At 38.8% G+C, this 22,645-nt stretch overlaps 1 protein-coding gene across 2 annotated transcripts; it reads left to right on the top strand.

The window, feature by feature from the left end:
* Positions 1 to 468: 468 nt before the first annotated feature.
* LOC129280949 (eukaryotic translation initiation factor 2 subunit 1-like) lies at positions 469 to 22,012 on the top strand. 2 transcript variants are annotated; one of them, XR_010296198.1, is made up of 9 exons: positions 601 to 731; positions 10,612 to 10,888; positions 11,355 to 11,434; positions 11,851 to 12,002; positions 16,572 to 16,678; positions 17,104 to 17,201; positions 17,887 to 18,030; positions 19,160 to 20,627; positions 21,738 to 22,012. XR_010296198.1 is itself a non-coding variant. In XM_054916937.2 (8 exons), exons 2-8 carry the CDS (start codon positions 10,651 to 10,653, stop codon positions 19,280 to 19,282), a joined length of 942 nt encoding a protein of 313 aa, XP_054772912.1. In that variant the 5' UTR covers positions 469 to 731; positions 10,612 to 10,650; the 3' UTR covers positions 19,283 to 22,012. The 2 variants fall into 2 exon arrangements, 1 of the variants encoding a protein (XP_054772912.1); XM_054916937.2 differs by having other exon boundaries at positions 469 to 731; positions 19,160 to 22,012.
* The last annotated feature ends 633 nt before the right edge of the window (positions 22,013 to 22,645 follow it).

Below are 22,645 nucleotides of genomic sequence, written 5' to 3'. Positions count from 1 at the left end.
ACTCGTGAATGGAAGTGGCCCCCCGGCAATGTACCTTAACAAAAGTTCCATGATAGATGGAATCATTTCCCGGTTAATCATAATTTTGCCAAATATTTATTTGAGTTGGCCGATTTCTGCAGGGGCCGCGGAACGGTTTTCAAAGTGGGAGGGGCTGACCATGCAAAAAATCACAATCATATGGTAATTTTTACGTCTTTGTACATGGTTTTGGAAAAGAGCTAGTGGGGGCCGCGGGGCTGAATATAAGCCCCGCGGCCCCTGCATGTTCTGTGTAACTTTGGAGTTTTATTTTCTTTTCGCACTTACGGAATTAATGGGGGGGGGCAAAACGCTATGCTTGCCCCCAATATTTTCGTTGGTGGGGCGATCACCCCCTACCCCCCCCCCCCCACGATCGACGCCTCTGATTCATCATCATCAGCTCGGGAAGGAACATTGTTCACCAATCTGTAATTCTTAGACACCATAGTAAAAAATGCACTATTTTTTTCAGCTGCTGCTTTTTTAAATATCTCATAATGGTCGCTCGAAATAAGCATTCTCTAGCTCACTTCACATGGTACGCCGCTCTCATAAAGCGATCTTTAACACGAAGTTGATCAACGATTGCATCAGTGCAGAGGAGTTGGTTGGCCATCAAGGTGTACACGTGCACATATAAATCACCTTAAAATTCTAATTTTGTCTTCATATCAAGCTTTTGAAGCATAATTTCAGTTCAGTACGTTGTAAGTATAAATTCTGCGTAAAATAATAATTTTCATCAAATTCGATTGTTTGTAGATTGTTCATTTTAAGTACTTGATAATTGGGCGTATGGAAACGGAAAAAGGATTGAATTCAGTCCCATTCGTAGACATTTGTGTGCTTAAGACTAACGTTATGGGGAAGTTAACCCAGCCAGCTCCGGCCCGCGAGTCGACCGTGCAAAACAAGGGAGACACGGGACTGGGGTAGATTGGGGTCTCAATTGTGTAATCTTAATAAAATGTGGAAACAGAAATTATGCACTTACCACGATTATATGGATGAAGGTCTATCGTGACACACAAATCCCGACATCGTCATCGAGGCCGTTTTCCGCCGTTGTAAGAAATTTAAGATAGGCCTAGGCAGGGCCTAGGTAGGTACGCTACTCTAGCGCGAGAGCACTCATGGGATCAATGCATCTCGCGTGCGAAGGATTCATATGCACATGGTGCACGCGAATTTTTCACACCCTTTTTACTAAAATAACTATGCCATTCCTCTTAAAATAATGTTTCTAATTGTGCTATGACACTTACCGAATCATATGGATCGTTTCTTGTCTTCTCTTTGGTGTGTTTTTAAGAAAAAAAAAACATTTTCTCGTGATCTTCACGTAGATACCGCAGGGTCATTGTGGTTGTAAACTTTTGCTTAAAGAGGGCGCGCGATATTATTCACAAGATGTTTGTTTACGGTTCTGCAGCTTGTACTGCTAGCTGCATTTTAGACGCTCAGCATTATTTTCCTCTTTCTGTTTTTTTTTTGCTGTCAAGCGGTATTTTCTATTGTAGCGCCATCAGCGATGATGAAATGTAAAGAGTCGCCTTGAAATGAAGAAAAATTATGTCACATTAATTCGTTAGTTTGTTTCCTATTTTTTTGCACTTTTTTCTTCTTCCTCATCTATGATCAAAGGTGAATACCACTCGTCATCCCCGACCATTTGCCAAACAGCAAAAGGTAGGGGATGGGACTAGAGGTATGTGAGGCGTACTCATAGACAAAATTTGTGATAAAAAATGTAAAAGTAAGAGAGTTTGACTTACCAGTCTTTCCCCCCGAACCAAACGTTGATCTTCCTTCCGTTGTTGCTGGAATTTATCTTGGACTCAACTATATCTTGTCAATTATTCGAGGACTCTTCGGTAAATCGTCAGAATGTATGATGAAATTTGTCATGATCCTCAGCAGCGCATAGACTTCTACGTAGAGGATGTAACGCGCCCTCTTGTGCTCAATTAAAGAAAGCTAACGGAAGCGACCACACCACTGTCCTCTACAAAGCTGTATAAAAATGCTTCTCACCACAGATACCTGTTTCCGGTGATGCTTCTATTTCGGAAATCCAAGATCCAGCGATAGTAGTCTCTTTCTCCCCTGACACACAATATTTTATTTTTATTATTTTATACATCAGAATAATTTTAGCGCCATCAGCTTAGTTTATTCTATAATGAACTGTATCTTGTCGTATGCTGAAAGGAAATATGATGCCTTTTTTTTTTGGGGGGGGGGTTATTGCTTCTTTTCTCGATCCCCGATGCCTCTCTTTTATTGAGTACTATCATTGTAAGGGTTAATTATTAATATTATTATTTTGGTTTTCTATCATTTTTCATATTATTATGGAATATTCATCATCATATCACTTTTGTAAGCCAACATTTTGTACCATCCTGAAATTAATATGGGTAAAGGCTGAAATGTGAAAAGAATGGAAGGGGCAAGAAACTCAAGACAAAGTGATAAAACAGAACATAATTACGTTCCAATTCTTTTTAATGAGTTTCTTTTATTTATCCAGGATGGGGAGCACATCAGGCTCGTGCCCACCCCCTCGAAAGCCATAGAACACATTTATTTTGCATCCATTTTGTTTGATAATTTGTACTGTTAATTTCATTTGATTGTAATCCTTTATGTTTGGATTTGAAATCAATTAAATTAACTTGAAACTTTCCCGCCCTCCCCTTGAAAATTGTGATCTACCCCTAAATAGGCCTTTGTGGTAAGTGATTTTTTATTTTATTTATTTCTTAATGAAAATCCTTTAGGTTAGGATTTTAAATCAATGAAAACAAACTTGAAACTTCATACTGTATAGCGAGGAGCTGTTATCATAATAAATAAATAACTAAATCAAATAAATCAAAATCAAATCATAATTGTGAAATTATTCGTTACATAAATCTCCTTCACGGGGGGGGGGGGGGGGGAGCTTGTTATTTTTTTCTGTAAAAGAAACCACCCCCTCCCCCTTTGGAAAATCCTGGATTCTCCCCTGATTAGACCCACAGTAAAGTTTGTTATTCTGAATTTCTGTTACATAATAATTTGGAAATTAATGCCTAACTTTGTGAAAAGTATTTCTATCGTCAGGTTCATTAATTAGAAAAGAATAAGGGGCTTTTTCATCAAGAGTCCCATAACAGAAAATTAACAAAATCGAAACAACTGAATTTCTCCTTAATTTTTTTTTATTTCATACAAAAATGTCTTATTTCATTCCACTTTCACAACTACTAGTATCACTTTTGACTTTGTATAAACATGAAACAAAATTGCAAATTTGTCTTGATTGAGGCTATCAAGACTTCCTTACCAGAATTCATTACAAGCAAAGTTTCGTCGAAACATCAATGGTCAGTGGTCCAAACGGGTTGATGAGCCTCTATGGTTTCGTGAGTTCTTTTTTCTTTTTCGATTTGTCACTGTCGAACACAATAGACGTAATGGAGGCAGTTGGATGAGGCTCACGTTGAGAAATCGGTGAGTTTTTATTCATTTTTTATATCATATTTATTAATTTAAAGTCATATCTGTCAAAATAACAGTTTACATCAACGGATCAGTTCAAGTATGAACTGATTCGCGATGCTTTGGGCAACAGATGGGGGGAAAATGACCAATGTATATTTTAACAATAGAGAGGTATACAGCCGAGAACGAGGTTATATTATAACCTCGTTCGTAGGATGAGTGGTGAATACCTTTTTTTGATATCTGTTCTAAAAGCTGGACATTTTAAATATTTTGTTCAAGTAAATAAATCAACAGGATAGTAATCAAAATGCGATAGAGCTGCCCGAGCTGAAAATTCTGATACAAGGACTTGAAAATAAAACATTCTGAGCACTTTTTATAACCATGATGAGGAGACCTATATATATTTTATGGCCTCCTTTTCCCTCTCTCTCCTCTACTTTTCCCCCTCCCCTGATCTGTCTTTTATTGTCTCTCCTTTCCTTTTCCGCCCCCTCCATTCCCTTTCTCCCTTTTTCCTTTCCCTTCTTTTCTTTCCTTTCTCCCTCCCCTACTCTTTTCTTGCTCTTTCCATTTTTCTTTCTCTCTCCCTTCCCCTCTTCCTTTCCTTTGTTTTCTTTCTATTTTATGGTCTCCTTTTCCCTCTCTCTCCTCTACCTTTCCCCCTCCCCTTTTCCTTTCCCTTTCCCTCTCCTTTTTTGTGCAAACATTAACACGAATATCTTGCTTCCTACACACACACACAAACGCCCGCAATCTAACACACGTAATGCGAAACAATCGGGACATTATCATTTTGTTCATATATATATATGTATATTTTCTCAATGAACATTTTCATCTATATAAAGCTTTGAAAATTATTAAACAATGATTCCATAGGCGAAATCTCAATGATCATTAGGAAGGTACTTTACCCATTTTCATTTTATGTCATTGTGATTATTCCATACTAAGGCAACATATTTTGGATATAAAAATACGTGAAGGATATGTTCCTCTTCTGTTTTATACTTTAACAGAAAACATTTTGTTCAACCAAATTATGATTTGTATTTCCAAGTTCCATGTAATATTTTCATTGGAAAATCTCTTAAAGGTCAAGTGCACCCCAGAAAAAATTGTTTGAATAAATAGAGAACTATGTTGATTTTTTGTACAATTTCCTATTATGCGCCGACGACTTGAATCGAGAATGTTCGATAGGAAAATTTCGCATTTCGATTGTTGTTTGCGTAATTTCCACCGCAGTACGAAGGATGACTAAGGACGGACCGAGCGAAGTATCCTGGTTGAGATTTGGAGGTAAGCGATAAAAACACTTTAATAAATAATTTATAATTTTTTTTCAAATAAACTTAGACCATACGATCAAGATTAACATAGTGGACAAATATTGAAAGGTTTGGCGTAGGTTAGTCCCTCACATTCGTGTGATGAAAGAAAACGTCAAAATGCACTATGAAATCACATGTGTTGTGCGAGGTTAGTATACTAACCTCGCATGTTGTGTGAGTGGCGCGAGAGGGCGCGATTTTCGCGTCATCATTTTCGCGTACGAAAATGGCGACAAGCTGCTTCGGGAGCCGGTGCGAGCAATAACGGCAAGCCCTACTTGAGTCTCCTGTCTAGGATGGTAAACGTATATCAATGGGAATGAAAACGATGACATCATCTTCCCGATGCATTCAGCTATACTGCACGGTAAGCTCTTGCGACGGAGGGTCGAGATCGGAACAAAAATTGCACTAAAACAGTCTGTAAGTACAGTTTATGCATCAAATCATCATTATATGTTATTTTCATGGAATTATCAGACATATTACGCTAAAAATACATATGCTACTCGAAAATTGAAGTCGTAAGCTTTCATTTCTTACCTCATTCATGGCAGCATTTCTTGCCACCATTTGCCACGGACGAATGTTAAACGCCCTTGCTATTTGTTTCGTGGGATTTTCGTGGGAAGTTTGGCGACGCGTTTCGCGGGCTAATTTATGGCGGCTGCTAGGGTTTTTGGTTGCCCGCGGTGTGTAGTCCTGCGCATTGGAATTTGTGTAGCAGACCGTCTACCGTGATATGTCTGGTATTTCTTTGATTTAAAAAAACTTTTTCTTTTTTATAAATTAGGAATTGAAAACCAGACACAAATGTAGAAATCAGAAATACATCCCACACTGACACACATTCATTTTGATTGAATAAAATATTGAAAAAAAATGGCAAATGACGCAACAACTTTCTGAATCTTCTCGAACCTAATTTTAGCCTTTACTTTAGGTAATTTACTTTAGTCTTGATTTATTATTTGATGATTATATTCTGTTGAAAATTCATGTAACATGATTTCTTTTGGCCTAATCAAACTTAAATTTTTTATTATTTTAAAAATGAATGGCCTAGATCTAATTTAATTCATTATTTTAATTTTCTTTTGTTTTCATATTTTTATTTTCATTCAGATTAATTTCTTACCTCCATTTGAGCATGGCAATACTTACTGATCTGAAGTCGAGGGGCCCAACAATGAACAGACTTGGGCTGCATGAGCCGTCGAATATCTGTGGTTCCAAGAAAGCGTGATGGAAATGCCGCCTTAAAAAAACCAACCCCACCTCTGCCTCTGGGCTTTGTTCTTGGCGATCCTGCATTCCATTCAGACTGCAACTTTAAGCAGGAATTGTTCTACCAACTACTTAATTATTCACAAATGTGAATTGCAGCTTTTAAATTGACAAGAAAGAAACAATTGATTTATCTCACCCCCCCCCCAACTGTCTTCTAACATTTTCTATCACCCCAAACTAACACTTTTTTTCTTGTATGTCTGTTTAAATATTTTTATTTAGACTTTATGTAATTTTTTCATGATTTATTTAAGAAGTATGAGCAAAAAAAACAAACAATTTGGCACATGCAGTAGAGAAGAGAAGGAACATAGTGTTGAAAAAGGATACACATACAGATCTGAATATTAAAATAAATTTAAAAAAGAAATGACAAATCCACACTGACACATGAAAGTATTCATTTTATTTTTTTTCCTTGTTGGCATTGGTTACATTAATTAACTCCACATAAAAATATAAATTGGATATTTTAACAGTATTAATGAAGTTGCTCAATAAAATTTAAAATTAGGTATTCTCATTGGAGGTAATGGTTGATACAGATGGGTGGGTGGACCTGCAGCCACTAGCGTACCTATGGGGGGGGGCAGACTGCCCCCCCCCCCCGACGAGTCACAACCCATGCAAGGGACGTATCCCTGCCCTCCCCCCCTGATGAGCCACCGGTGGCCCCCTCCTTTGAAGTTTAAGACCGAAAGTACGAAATCCTTTATTTGTGGTTGAAGACTTTTTTGCTTGTCAAATTTTTGGGCGGACGATTTTGCCCCCCCCCCCCCCTGTGGAAAATCCTAGGTACGCTACTGCCTGCAGCTCTATTGTTTTATTAGATTTTCATTTTTTATTGCTGGGGGGGGGGGTATTATGTAGAGCTGAAGCCAAATGATCTTATGAGGCAAGATTCAGTGTACAGCTCAATATGATGCATGTAAAGTGATTTATTAAACTTTTGAAATATCAATTAAGAACTGGAATGATGAATGATATGAATATAAGAAATATATTAAATGCATGTAAAGTGATTTATTAAACTTTTGAAATATCAATTAAGAACTGGAATGATGAATGTTATGAATATAAGAAATCTATTATATGCTAGTTCATCACAACTTTAGCTGGATCTTGCTGCAGAAAGTGCATCGTGTAGTTCTACAAATATCTCGGGTGAGAGGCAGTTTGGCAGAGCGGATGCAATGCTTCATAGGGCCCCTAACATTTCTGTGGTAAGGTCGAATCCAAACTGATGTTTTCATCAAATGATACAGCCTCCTGGCTACAAAAATTTCCTGTAGATGAAAGAGAAAACAAAATAATGAATGCAATGAAATTGGGAAAAAAGTGAGGCTAGAGGAGCAAAAACAAAAGCAAATGGTTGTAAAGTTAGTACAGGAGAGGAACAAAATGAGAAGAAAGGAACTCACAGAAAAGGAAACAAAACAGAGAGACAAACTTGAGACTAGCTCCTTTAAAAAAAGTTCTGTATGGTGTACTATGGATCTGTAAAAATATTTTAAAATTATGTAAAGTTTCAAGGATTGAGCATGCATAGGAAATCACGTAAAGGCAAGGATATCAAGTCACGAATAAAAACAAAAAATGAGGGGGGGAATGGGAATTACATCACCCCCCCCCCACCCCGCCTCTCAAAAAAAAAAAAAAAACGACTTTAATAACTTGTCAAAACTCTATCTAGTATCAGCTTATGTTATTATCCTTTTTAATGTTATTGTTAGGGATCGAGAGAAAGGATGAACGCGGGGGGGGGGTGCATTTTTCGGATTCATACTTTCAGGCATCAGTGTACTGAAGGGGAACATTTAACATAGGACTACAAAAAATTGCGGTGGACAGACAAGAAACAAGAAATGATGATTAAAATGAAAGAAAAAATTCTCGATCTCAAAACAACTTGAAAAAAGAAAGATGCAAAACCAAATGTTATCAACTCACTTACATATTATATTTGAAATCCATCCCAATGGTCTTCCATGTCGTAATTGTGCACTGTAATTCAGATAATCTAGTTAAAACATGTGAAATTAACTTCAAGTCTCAAATCAATCGTCTTGCACACTGCCTTGCAAAACAACAAAATACTCCGATATATGCGTATCATGAACGCACATGCATATTTATGAGCGCCGCGAAAATGACCAATCTCATTCACAAATGATGCGCACTTACGCTTCGTCACCATGCCGCGAGAAGCGTTTATGCGCGATGTAAAATCTCCGCCCCGAATTGGCAATCCCCGAATGCGCATGCGCGGTGGTTGATACTCGATGGTCGACAATTCGTTCGGAATGGATAATACTTAGAAATCATTTCTTAAAAAAATCATAACTTGAGTTATTCTTCATCATATGTCTTAATCAATGCATCATCGTAATGGGTGACACATTTTCTTTATGTTGAGGTAAGTTTCAACAGATTTGGATGAAGATTTGAATTATCAGTGGCGTACCTAGCCTAGGCCTAAATAAGAATAATGCATGTAGGCCTAATGTCTAAATTCTAAAATGATTTATATTTCTTCTCGGAGAACGGGAGTTTGTAACGAAAGGTATATCAAATATATTTTAACTCATTAATACCTTAAAACAATGTTAAATCATGTCCTGATAGTACTGTGATAGATCGTTCATTGAGCTGAGATGTTTGTGACTTCTATTCTGTTTTATTTTCTTTTCCGCTGTTGTCAGAATAATGTGTGATTTAAAAATTATATTTCTTCTCGGAGAACGGGAATCCATAACGAAAGGTATATGAAATATGTTTCAACTCATTAACACCCCATAACACTTTAAAACATATCCAGACAAAAAAAAAAAGACCCCTAAATTTTTAGATAAACAACAACTTAACATTCCAATATTTTTGCCGATATTAATTTTAGGTTGGTGTCCGCCGCCGATTAAAACAGCATTTCATTGTCTATTGAACTTCGCGGATTGGCAATGAAACTTGACTTTGGATCGGATCAAAGTGCAGCGCATGTAAATATCAAAACATCATGTGCAGATTTGGCCACCACCGAATCGGCGGGTTTCAGACACTCATAAGAAAAATCCTGGCGAGAACGCTGGTTACAAAAAAAAGAAATCTCGGGAATGAGGTGTTTTCTTCATAGCATCATCTTATGTATATCTTTGTTTTTTAAAACAAATGTTTAGAGCTTCAATTGGGACCAAAGTGCACTAGACTAGTAGACTCTAATTAGAAACAAAAATGTGCATTATATTATAACTACCTTTGAAAGCACTCGTTTGAACGTACTATTCGCCATACAGCGAATAGTGTGGGATGGGACTAGCCTCCTGTGAGACACGCTAACTCTAAGAATTCTCAGTTATGTGGTTAAAAGTAAAAGAGTTTGACTTACCAATTTTACTCTGATCCTAACTCTTGCTTTTCCTTCCGCTGTAGCCGTACTTGAACTTGCAATTCATGAAATATTTCCAATTGTTGTAAGACAGCTTCGGGAAACTAGTGGGTCGCACGTGCTGCCACGCCACTCCTGGCGTCAACAACACACGTCTTCTGTGACTTGATTTTTCTGTGCGCGGCGGCATGTAATGAACCCTTGGCTTGAGTGCCACTCACCAGTGCAGTCTGAGTCACCTGTCTTTTGCTAATGCAGTTTCGCACCGGTCGACTTCAAGCAAATTTCCCCATTTTATGTTTGCAACAGGCAAATGACATGACATGTCCATGTCGTAGATGTGACAAGTTTTTCTCAGTCACATTTCAAGGTCAATAAACAATGATATGCCCATTGCTTGTTTGAATATCCCGATCGGGAACTATGGCTCCGATCTCAATGCGCAACATCATCTTCGAATTCTCAGTGAGACATTGCTTCGCTTGACTTTGCTGTAATTTTGTTATAGACTGAAATTAGCGATCAAAAGATTTGCCTGCGGCAGCTAACCCTTGTTCGTCATCTTCATCTTCCATATCGAAACTGAGCTTCACACGAAGCGATGCCTGTCTGAGAATTCAAATTCCGAACGATTATTTCGAGATCAAAGCTGAAATACAGCCGTTCATGACTGCGATATTCTAAAAAGTGGTGGGCATATTGACCTTGAAATGAGATTTCAGGACTATGACATTCACAAACAATTGCTGGTGGGCAAATTTGCTGGAAGTCTGCCAGTGCGAAACTGCATTAGCACTGGAAAATGAAACCCAAAAATCTAATACCACATAATATCATTGATAAATACAGGACAATCAAAGTCGATCCACTTAGGCCTATGACTACCTCAATCTGATTTCTCGGTATGGAGTAGCCTACCACCTCTTCAAATTTGGGCTTTTTCAGATTCGAAGTCTCTGGATGAAGATCACCATTTTGGGTTTCACATTCTTTTTAAGGACACGTCTCTGTTAGACCTGCTCCTCGGACCCTCCTTTATGTCAATATTTTTGTTGATCATCACTGTTTAATTATTTATTTTTCCAGGTCTAATAACATTTAGCTGATCTTTGAGCAGAAGCAGTCATGCCGCTTTCATGTCGATTCTACGAGCAGCTCTACCCGGCCGTGGAGGATGTTGTGATGGTGAAGGTGCGTTCTATCGCAGAGATGGGGGCGTACGTCCACCTCCTAGAATACAATAAGATTGAAGGGATGATCTTGCTAAGTGAACTGTCGAGAAGGCGTATTCGCTCAATCAACAAACTCATCAGAGTGGATAGGGACGAGTGTGTCGTGGTCATCAGGGTGGATGAAGAAAAAGGTGAGATAAGAAATCTCTCTTTGGTTCTGTTTTCTAAAGTTTTAAGCTTAATAAGTAACAAACTACTCGGCTTCTAAAATCCTGATTCATTCGAGAGTGAATTTGATCTTGAATCAACAAACTAAACTACTAGTCAACTATTACCTATAAAAACAAGAGAACAAAAGTGGACCAAATCTATTCTCTGTTTTTTACAGGTAACAGCGAGTTAAAGATAGCCGACTGGTAGTGTCATTCAACAACTTACAAAAAGTATTTTTATGTTCTTTGCCACCAAAGTAAGCAGAATATCATTCTTGCTTTATGCAAAATAAACAACATAAACTGCTACTCACTCCATTAAGAAATGTCATTTTGAGTGAACAAAGTAGAAAAAAAATCACTGCTGTATGTAGGGTATACTAAATTCACTTTTACATGAAAAATATTCCCTGTGATTGTCTTTGTTTCCACTCCTTTATCACAGGTTACATTGATTTATCCAAGAGGAGAGTATCGCCGGAAGAAATTAAAAAGTGTGAGCAGAAATATGCAGCAGCCAAAGCAGTAAGTTTTTGCTCCAGAACCCTTTAACACAAAGCTATTAAAGCAATTGATCAGAAGATTCATTTGGTTGGTTGTTTGCATCTATCAATATGTACAATTGATCATTTATACCAGCTTTACAATCAATCACCAAGTTTTGTCTTTCATGGCCCAGGATAAAGTATTATTAATAATAAATCAGATGTGTAAGCAATGGTAATGAAATATTAAGAATTAAAATTCATGCAACTGAATACCTTATGTGACTTGAAAACATATTGATTACATATTAAGGGCATTAATAGGTGGAGATACCACGCTTTATATAGTCTTTATTATTTGTCTTGTGTCTATCAAAGTTTGATCAAAGTTGATTAGGATCTAGATCATCATTGTATAATTCTTACTTATGATTTGTATTATTGTATTCCTTGCAGGTCAATAGTATCCTGAGGCATGTAGGTGAGATCCTTGGCTACACAAGCAACTCACAACTAGAGGAACTGTATTCCAAGACAGCGTGGTACTTTGACCAGAAGTATAAATCCGTTGGTGACGGAGCATATAGAGCCTTCAAGTTATGTGTGAAGTAAGTGCAAACGGGAGGTTGAAATAGTGCAAATTATAATTAAAACATTTACACAAAAGAGAACTTGACCTTCATCAATATTCATGGAGTACACTACAGGATCCCGTCTTACAAGCAGTTGTGATTGATCCAATCAATCTTAATTATAATGGAATCAATCACAACTATATGGAAATTTGTTTGTTGGTTTAGTGTAACTGTAATATTGGAGAGCAATTTGTACAAAGCGCATAGAGCAATTTTAATTGATTATGCGCTATTTTTTATTATTATTAATTCAATAATCCCATATTTTCCCTCACAAAATTTGCACAATGTTCTTTTGTAAACAAAGAGGAGCATACCGAATCGTCAAGGAGACATTGAATGTACAAAAATACATCATATTGTGGCGTAACCGAGCTCTGTCGGGGTAGCGTTCTGCCGTCTCGCAGTCTCCAGAACCCGGTCCACGCTTCTCCTCACTTTTATATCTCTTTTTGGGCAGGTTCGTTCACAAAAGTATATTGTGCAACGTGGTACACTCTCTCGCTCCTCTGAAATATACCAGATCACCCGCTCACTCACCCTAAATCATGCAAATGAAGCAACTTGGGAGATATTCAATATACAGTTCAACTTGATTTATTCGGAGCTTACATCTTACAACCGCACGCCACCGCAGCTCCCAGCGAACTGACATACTTCTCCAATAATCTCAAAGCATATCACAACTAAAATATCGCCCTCTACGATTAAACTATGAAATGCATCTTAAAGGTATAACTCATTATGCTACACAGCCCCTCCCCAAGTCTGGGCTGTCCTCGGACCAGGTATATTAACAACAAAGCATAAAAATGAATTTCTTTAAATGTTATCTCGCTCTTCCCAAGAACAAAAGTATAGAAAACATTAAAACATCGTTAAAAATATACAGGTATATACATTGGCATAGTACATAAAGGAAGTAACGTTCTTACATTAACAACCAAAACAATCTATATACAGAAATAGATAGAAAGAGTAAAGAGAGTAGCATTGAGATCAGGAAAATGTCTAGATGAGAATTACATAAGAAAGGTTAGAAAATAGGAAAAGGAAAACATGGAAGCAAAAATATAAAGCATACATCAAGGCATAAAACAACATTTTGAATACAAAATCAAATGCATCAGAGTCTTTTACTGTTTCTGGCACAAAGTTATAGCGAAAGTTATGTCAAATATCTATTCTGCGGATTGAAGTGCTAGAGGATTTCTTCTTGGGGGTTTCTTCAAGGCGCATGTCTAGAACTACTTTTCATCATCTCAATCTCTCTCTATAAAGACTTCTTTGGAGGCCAAGGCGTTACCCTGTCGTAACAATCAGCGGATGTGCATCCAACGCAATTCCTTCGAACTATCTATCTGAAGAACAACATCACATGCCAGGTTACATTCCGACCTTGGTCACACTCCTACTTCCTGAAGAGTATGTCTTGCTTCATCTCCAGCTGTGCATCCTCCAATAGGACTTCTCCACACTAGACTTTGAAGCCACCGTTGACCAATCGGGCCGGTCGACTGACTGATGCTCTGCTTCCAAGATCTACCTGATCGAATGTTCTTTCTGTTGGTATCTGCTCATTGCTGATGTCAAGTTCCACGGCAACCACCCTTGCCTCTGCAAAGATCCAACCAAGTGCCCGATGATCCGTCCTGATCTCCGCCCATAGAAGTTCTGTTGCAGCTCCGAAATACTACCATGGCCCATGACTCCTTTTGAGCCCCATAGTAGTTGTTCTCTGCTTTCTGAATGCAGTACCCCACTAGCATAGGATATGACTTGCTCCTTCCCAACGTAGGACAGCTCCAGTTCCCTCGTTGCTAGTATCTGCATATCCAACAAGTACTTCTCTTCGACGTTCAGAGATCCCCATCTCCACGCTGCACATATCCTGCAAGGAATTTCAGATCCATTCTTCATAGCCACTCGTCGTAAGCGTAATACATTTACATGTATAGGCACTATCCACGCTGTCGTCTACACACCGACTCAATAGGCGCTATTCACCCACGTGTATAGGCGCTATCTCCGCCACACACACCCAAGGCGCCATCTCCGCCACACAAACTCAAGGCGCTCTTCACCAACGTGCATAGGCGCTACCTCCGCCACACACACCCAAGGCGCCATTCACCAACGTGCATAGGCGCTACCTCCGCCACACACACTCAATACGCCATTCACCAACGTGTGTAGGAGCTACCTCCGCCACGCACACTCAGGGCGCTATTCACCAACGTGTGTAGGCACTATCTCCGCCACACCCACCCAGGGCGCTATTCACAAACGTGTGTAGGCACTATCTCCGCCACACACACCCAGGGCGCTATTCACCAACGTGTGTAGGCACTATCTCCGCCACACACATCCAGGGAGCTATTCACCAACGTGTGTAGGCACTATCTCCGCCACACACATCCAGGGCGCTATTCACCAACGTGTGTAGGCACTATCTCCGCCACACACACCCAGGGCGCTATTCACCAACGTGTGTAGGCACTATCTCCGCCACACACACCCAGGGCGCTATTCACCAACGTGTGTAGGCACTATCTCCGCCACACACATCCAGGGAGCTATTCACCAACGTGTGTAGGCACTATCTCCGCCACACACATCCAGGGCGCTATTCACCAACGTGTGTAGGCACTATCTCCGCCACACACACCCAGGGCGCTATTCACCAACGTGTGTAGGCACTATCTCCGCCACACACATCCAGGGCGCTATTCACCAACGTGTGTAGGCACTATCTCCGCCACACACATCCAGGGCGCTATTCACCAACGTGTGTAGGCACTATCTCCGCCACACACATCCAGGGCGCTATTCACCAATTAACGTGTGTAGGCACTATCTCCGCCACACACACCCAGGGCGCTATTCACCAACGTGTGTAGGCACTATCTCTTCTTGCCTCTCTCCAGGCTCCCTTCCTCTACGCTGTCCACGCTGTCGCCAACACACACACTCCGGGTGCTATTCACCATGTGCATCGGCGCTCTCTTCTTGCCTCTCTCCAGGCTCCCTTCCTCTGCGCTATCCACGCTGTCGCCAACACACACACTCCTGGTGCTATTCACCAACGTGCATAGGCGCTCTCTTCTTGCCTCTCTCCAGGCACCCTTCCTCGGCTCTCTTTACCCCTCTCTCCTGGCGATCTTCATAGGAGATATACGTGGCGCTCCCTGTAATACAGGCGCCTAAGTTGTCTGAGCTTCCAATACCACGTTGTTCAATCCCACCGCGGCCACCAGTGTGGCGTAACCGAGCTCTGTCGGGGTAGCGTTCTGCCGTCTCGCAGTCTCCAGAACCCGGTCCACGCTTCTCCTCACTTTTATATCTCTTTTTGGGCAGGTTCGTTCACAAAAGTATATTGTGCAACGTGGTACACTCTCTCGCTCCTCTGAAATATACCAGATCACCCGCTCACTCACCCTAAATCATGCAAATGAAGCAACTTGGGAGATATTCAATATACAGTTCAACTTGATTTATTCGGAGCTTACATCTTACAACCGCACGCCACCGCAGCTCCCAGCGAACTGACGTACTTCTCCAATAATCTCAAAGCATATCACAACTAAAATATCGCCCTCTACGATTAAACTATGAAATGCATCTTAAAGGTATAACTCATTATGCTACAATATCTACAAAGCATTTTGAACAAACATGCATTTTAGATGTTGACAATGCTGGCTTTCCATAGTTGTGGATGATTGGATCAATCGCAACTCTTTGTAAGACGGAGCCCTGGTAACTCTGCATATCTCAGTTTTCGTGGGACCCCAGGAAACTGTTTGACTTGGGGAAATTTGACTTTGAAGATTTTTTTGGCATATTCTGGTTCGAAATGATGGCCTGAGTTAGGCGATTATGACTAATGGAAGGTCTACTTATAATGCAGAGTCTTCTCCTTATGTAAAGCCTTCACGCTGTGTGTAGTGTAAGTAAAGGAATGGTCTGGTTGAGGAAAACTACACTTAATACAAAAAAGTAACTTGGTCTTCGTCAAATTGCATCTGGTATAACATTTGCTTCACCTGCTTAGCAGGAGCAAGACCTTATCATTCATTTATTTATTCTGTTTTATTAACACAGGCTGGTCTCTTCAGTACAAAACTACTTGACAAGAGTGCCCTGCACAGTTAAAATTCAAACATAATACAATATAAAAGAGGAGAATAAAACATTACAATATATAAAAAGCACAAAGACCTTGGCATCGCTTTTTCAAGGGAGGCGATGATGACGACAGTCATTAAAGTTTTTGGAATGTCATAATTTTGAAAATAAAGGGTCCTATTCGATGAAACCAGGACATGATTGAAGGTTTGTTATCAATCACAATGTTAAAAAATTGATTGTGATTTTGGATGAAAATGGGTATGGTGAACAAAATATCCATGCAATAATGCTCTTGATTGGTCATCATATTGCAATTTTTTCAAAGCTTTGTGTTAAATGGAGTCTAAGTTTGTATACATCTTTTGTCTAATAATTAATATATGCATTTCAATCCTTTGTTTTCTATTTCAGAGAACCAGAGATCTTGAATGAATGTAATCTAGATGAGGAGACACATAAAGTTCTTCAGGAGAACATTGAAAGGAAACTCACACCCCAAGCAGTTAAAATCAGATCAGGTATTTATCCCTTACCTACCCAAGCCAAATGATTGATGCACAAAGAAAATGGGAATCAAAAGAATAATATGTGTGCATATTATCTACACGTGCTGATTATCTATTCAATGGTGCACTGTATATTCCCCTGGCTATAGGTCTGGCTGCTGTATAAGTTGCATTTTGCATCCAATGAATTAGGCCTCCGGATTCACCTGGGCTGGGTGAAGCAAATGTGGATTAACTTCTTGCTGAAGGAAATTACGGCATTGCTGGGATTTAAAGCCATGAAAAATCCCATTCATCTTCAATCATTTTCAAACACGTTGAGTGAATGTTTATTGTTTGGATGACACATAAATATTGCTGTATGGTTTGAAGATTGACTGTACAATTCATGCATTCTTTTTTCTAAGATCCTAATGTTAACCTGTGTTCTTGTACAGATATTGAAGTGGCATGTTACGGCTATGATGGTATCGACGCAGTGAAGGATGCCCTCACGAAAGGCCTTGATCTGTCTTCGGAAGAGATGCCTATAAAGGTATGAAGAAGTACTTTCCTTTGTGATTCCTGCAGCCCCCTTTATTTTATCCCCAGGCAGAATGCTTGAGGATACTTTGCAATGCAAATAATGCACAGTTGTGAGTGTGTTAGTGGCGGTCCAGTGCACTTGGGGGTTATACAATGTGCCTCAAGCTTGAAGCGCTGGCTCCGATTGTTTTTGTATAATATGAATACCTGAAATGTCTGCATGGCCACTAACATCACTAATTCAAACCAGTGCATTATTTGTTTTATGATGCTGGTTGGCAATATGAATTTGTTTCGGAAATTTATCAAAACCTATCAAAATTTCCACTGATTGCAAGAGGCTACATCTGCTTTCCGTTATGACATCACAAGCATAGCCAGCATGATGTCAGCCTGAGTAAGCACATGAAAATCCTTACCACGTTTAGCCTCTTTTTGAAAGATTGGGGGTGCTTGTTATGCTTGCACCATTTACACATTGCATTTACACTAAAATGGTCTAGCTACAACACCGACCAGAGGTGATGCATCCAAAGTGCACAGTGCTGCACCCATATATACATGACTGGAGGTTTGCATAGAATATAATGTAACATATCAACAGATGACTTGCATACACACTCGCCATTGGCTACACCCTAGAACCCGTTTCATTCACTGTAATAACAGTCACATTTTATCTTTATCTTTCCCAGATAAACCTGATAGCTCCACCCCAGTATGTGGTCACTACTCAGACGTTACAAAGAGAAGACGGTGTTAATAAACTGAAAGAAGCAATCGATGCAATACAGGAAAGCATCATTAAGAGTGGAGGAGTCTTCAAGGTTATGATGGCGGTAAGTCCTTCAGATAGGATTTAGAAATGGGCAGTAACTAGCTTTTTAGTATTATTCTTTAATTGGTTAAAACTATAGTGTTTAAATTGGATAAGATTAAAGTGGTTTTAAGTTAGTTGAATCTGAAGGAAACTGTTGATGCTTTATAGGAAATTGTCACTAAGAGTGAAGGAGTCTTCATGGGTATGGTGGTTGCAAGTCCTTCAGATAGGATGTAGAAAGGTGGAATATTGGTGTGTTACTGGAAATTATGGGAATTCCAGAAAATGAATTTCATATCTTTGTCAGAGAGATAAACAATGATAAAAAAATGCAAAAGATTGACAAGTTCTACCTTAAGAGAAGTTAGAATGTACCAAGGATAGCTTTATGCTGCCTATGGAAAATGCAGAAAAATTCTGGTAGAAAATGTCTGGCTTAGGTCATGAAAATAAAGGAAACTGATGGAAGTCTTGAACTGAAAATAATTATCAAATCCCCCCCCCATCTCATTTCTGTGAATTCTTTGTTTGGAAATTATGAGAATGTCCTAATGTAAACTGGGTTCGAGTCTATGGTATAAAAAACTAGTGCATGTAGTCTTTATTGGGAGAGGCAGACACTTCGACATTTCTCTCTTTTCTTCTTTGTAATGCAAATTTCTAATATTGTACATGTACATCTTTCCATATCTCCCTGTTTGTTAACACTCCTGTTTGCTGTTTCTCTCTTTCCTTTTCTCCCTTCATGCTCTTTCTCTCCTATCTATCTACCTCTCTCCATCTTCCCCTTCTCTTTCTTCCTTTCCTCTTCCTCCTCCTTCGACTCGATTTTCAGTCACATCCGTTCTCTATATTTCAAAGCCTTGCTATGCTGACAACAATAAACACTCTTTCTTTGCAATTCTCTTAAACGTGAAGCATATGTTGAAAATTTCAATTGTCTTTATCCTGTATTATAAATATGTGTATTATACTGTTAAGCTGATTCAATTGACGTTTACTTAGAATTGTACTAACCATTTTGTACAACACTTTTGATGTGGTTGTTTATGTTTTTAACTCACTTTACGAAGTTCCGCCAGGCGGTTTTCGGCTGCAAAAGAACTCTTGAAATAAAACCATTACCTTTCCTTCCTCTCTTTCAACAGCCAAAGGTAGTCACAGACACAGAGGAACAAGAGCTTGCCAGACATCTGGAGAATCTGGAGAAAGCAAACGCAGAGGTTGACGGAGACGACGACGGAGAGGAAATCGGGAACGAGGAAGACTAACTAGCAAGTGAACATAGTTAGCTGGTTAAATTCAATCCTCATTTATTTATAATGTATGCGAGGGTGAGAGCTGTAAGCTACCTCAACAAAAGTCATGGTTTCACTGTTTGTGGGATATCACAGCAGCTTTCCTGGTCCCCAATTCTTAGGTATATACAGAGATTTGTGTGTTTCATAATACATGCGTCACCAAGTTCATTGTCATGAGAGTCCTACTTTTCCGTGTGGGTCAAAAACTATTTTCTTGATGGCATGCCCCGTGAGTGAGAATTGAAAAATTTAAGAAATATTTAACTGAACAATGAATCTTTGAGTGCAGGAAAGAAACCGGATTATTCAGTAGAACTGCAAGTGATATCCCAGGAACACTGCAGTGTTTATAAAGTGAGGTTTGTAATCACTATAAAAGCGAAAGTTGGTGATTGATGCATGGTGATGTCAACCAATCTTTTGGGGTTAACGCGAAGGAGTGATGTCGTAAATGCGCAACTTGTGCACATGTGGTATGAAATGCACAGATTGAAGAATTGGAAAGGAAAAGATGCTAAACTGCATTCCATCTCATGCCTTACTTAACTCACACTTTTGTTGAGGTACTTAACCCATAGACTTCTGAATTCTATTACTGTCATCGGCTTTGCACAGGGACCAGTCACTTCCAGTGGTAACAGGTTAAGGATTATGTAGATGTTTTTTAAATACCTAAAGCCCAGCGCACACTATGCGACCCAATTGCACTAAAATCAGATTGCAACAAGTTGCCAATCCCATCGCAGGCCAGCGCACATTGCAACAGCTATGCAGTGCACTGCATCTCCACAGTGCCTCTTTTATTGGGTGTATGTTGTCTGTGCTGCAGAAGGGCAGCAAATTGGTCATGTCGTCATCTTCTAGGACAAATCAGATTGGCTGACATTAGCAAAATTGCAGAAAAATCAGATAAAAAATTTAGATATTAATTCTGAGCTACTGAAACCAATTTCGGATGTACGAGGTGTAGTTTTATAGCCGATGTGTTTATTACATGCTGAGGTTTATCAAAATATTGTGAAATGATTGCAATACATGTATATCCACAGAACGATTGCTTTTTAAGTGTTACTGTTGTGAAAGTATTTAATTTGATTTCTTCCTTGTAAAGTAATATAGTCAAGTTTAATGTCTTGCTCATTTACATACATTTTGTGTCCATTTCAGTTCATAATCCTAGCTGGCATGCATGGCAGAGCTTCTGTAGAACGGCAGAATTATATTCTTGACTGTCACACCATAGTTTTTCCTGATATCGTTTGTTTTTTTCCCCCATTTTTGCTATGCAGATTAGATCTATATTTCATTGCTATCTGTATAAATTCTGAAAATACTCTGTTTCATTGATTCCTTCCTTTTTTTTAAAAGTAGAATTAGACGTATCTTCAAATATTAATTTTAAAAAATTGAATTATTTCGCATATTTCCAAAGTATTTCGGTCAGCAATCTAATTGCAAAGATTCAATCATGGAAGAGATTTCTACTGCCTAGTCTTATTTTTATGTAGTAGCTCTTTGGATTGCTTAGAGTTTTCACCTGTGAATGCCATGTTCAATTTACATTAATAAATTAAATCGTACATCAATGAAATATGGTTATATGTAACGAGCAGCTACTAAAATTGTTTGTTAGCTTGGAGAACTGACTAACTTGACGTTTTCTCGCCCCTATTACAGCCATTTTGTAGCCCTTTTGTAACACTTCGAGGAAATGGTGGATTTTCATCCATTCAGATTTCTCCATAGGAAATTGTACATGCAACAGCTGTCAAATAGCACAGATCTGCTTCTTTTGGACTGAGTAGTATATGGCAATCCCTATAATTGTAAAACACCGTGATTCAATAATGATTTTTGGAGTTGAATCAATAGCAACGCTTTCTGCAACTGGTCCTTTGCAAAAATCAAATGCCTTGTTTTTTAACTAGGCTTAAGAATAGTCTTACATCATACATGAAATGTTATGTTTACAATCTTAATTCCTCCTTCTGGGTGGGTGTTTCATAAAGCTGGTCGTAAGGTACGAGACTTTACAAACTGGTGACTCTTTCTTAAGAACTAAATCAACGCCATTGACAATCTGGTGTGTATTACTTACCACAAGAAAGGTTCACCAGTCGTTCGTAAAGCGGTTTTGCAACTTACGAACAGCTTTATGAACCACCCACCAGATTGGTGTTTCTTAAAGTTATTCATGACTTTACGAACGACTGGAACGTTATCTTGAGTGCTAACTCAGTTGCATAGGGATATGTCATTTAGCAAAAGGAAGGGTCACCAATTGTAAACAATTTTTCGGCATTACTCCTATGTTTTTAAGATCGCATGCTTGATCTGTAATGAAAATCACAAGTCAGAAAAATTTGGAACCAGTGGGATTCGAACGTACCATCTACTGCCTGCCAGGCAGCGACTTAACCACCAGGCATAAGAGTAATGCCGAAAATTTGTTTAGAAATTAAAATTTATCTTATTAAAGCCTCTTTATGTACTAAAGGGTAATCAGTCGTGCGTAAAGCCATTTGTAACTTACAAATGGCTTTTGAAACACTCACCTGGCCAGAAATGCAACTGTTCTTAAAGGATATCTACATGTATTGTGTAATTATGTATAGTTGTGAAAATACAAACATGTACTGTTTGGTAAACAACATTCAAAATAAAGAAGGCACTGTAATAGTGTCAACATATTTGTACAGACATTGGATTGAACGAAATGTGTGTTTATTATCGAGTCGAGTTGAACCCTGTAATTATTTATTGCAGGGTTGTTTTCAAGGGGACATGCAGATGATTAATGCTATTTTGACAAGGGAAACGGCAATTCCAACTTATCAAGGTATATTTGTCCACCCAACTCTAAAGCCACAATAAGGCACCAGATATGCTTATCTGGTGCGACAATACACCAGACGGTGGACTGTACTGTTTCCAGAAGAAGAAGAAGATATGCTTCAAAGTTAGAAGTTAATATAGTGATTTGGCCTTCAAAAATTGGGAAAAATGAAAAAAAATTGATTATTTGAGTTATAACTCTCTCCTACCTTTTAGAAAATCTGAAATTAAAGAGTTCAACCAATTAAGATACAAGAGTGTTTGTGAGACCAATTTTTTTTTTTACTATTCAACGTTTTCACAGATCTTGCATGGTATGTTCATCTCACATTTAAGGGAACCCCAAATTTTATAGTTTACTTTTTTTCTCCATAATTCTGTAAATCCCACCTGAAATATTTCTATATTGAATTGGTTAAATTGATGCTTTGTGTTGGTAATTTTTTTTTTTTAAATAGTTCCATGTCAATTTAAAGCTTAGATTTGTTCCCCCCCCCC

Source organism: Lytechinus pictus, chromosome 17, assembly GCF_037042905.1.
Source record: "Lytechinus pictus isolate F3 Inbred chromosome 17, Lp3.0, whole genome shotgun sequence".
NCBI lineage: Eukaryota > Metazoa > Echinodermata > Echinoidea > Temnopleuroida > Toxopneustidae > Lytechinus > Lytechinus pictus.
This window is presented reverse-complemented; position numbering and strand designations above follow the sequence as displayed.

Excerpts from the sequence above, each read along its gene's own strand:
- LOC129280949 (XM_054916937.2), top strand. The coding sequence starts at position 10,651 with ATGCCGCTTTCATGTCGATTCTACGAGCAGCTCTACCCGGCCGTGGAG. Across the intron at positions 11,435-11,850 it reads AATATGCAGCAGCCAAAGCA|GTCAATAGTATCCTGAGGCA; the intron begins GTAAGTTTTTGC and ends TATTCCTTGCAG. Across the intron at positions 16,679-17,103 it reads AGCAGTTAAAATCAGATCAG|ATATTGAAGTGGCATGTTAC; the intron begins GTATTTATCCCT and ends GTTCTTGTACAG.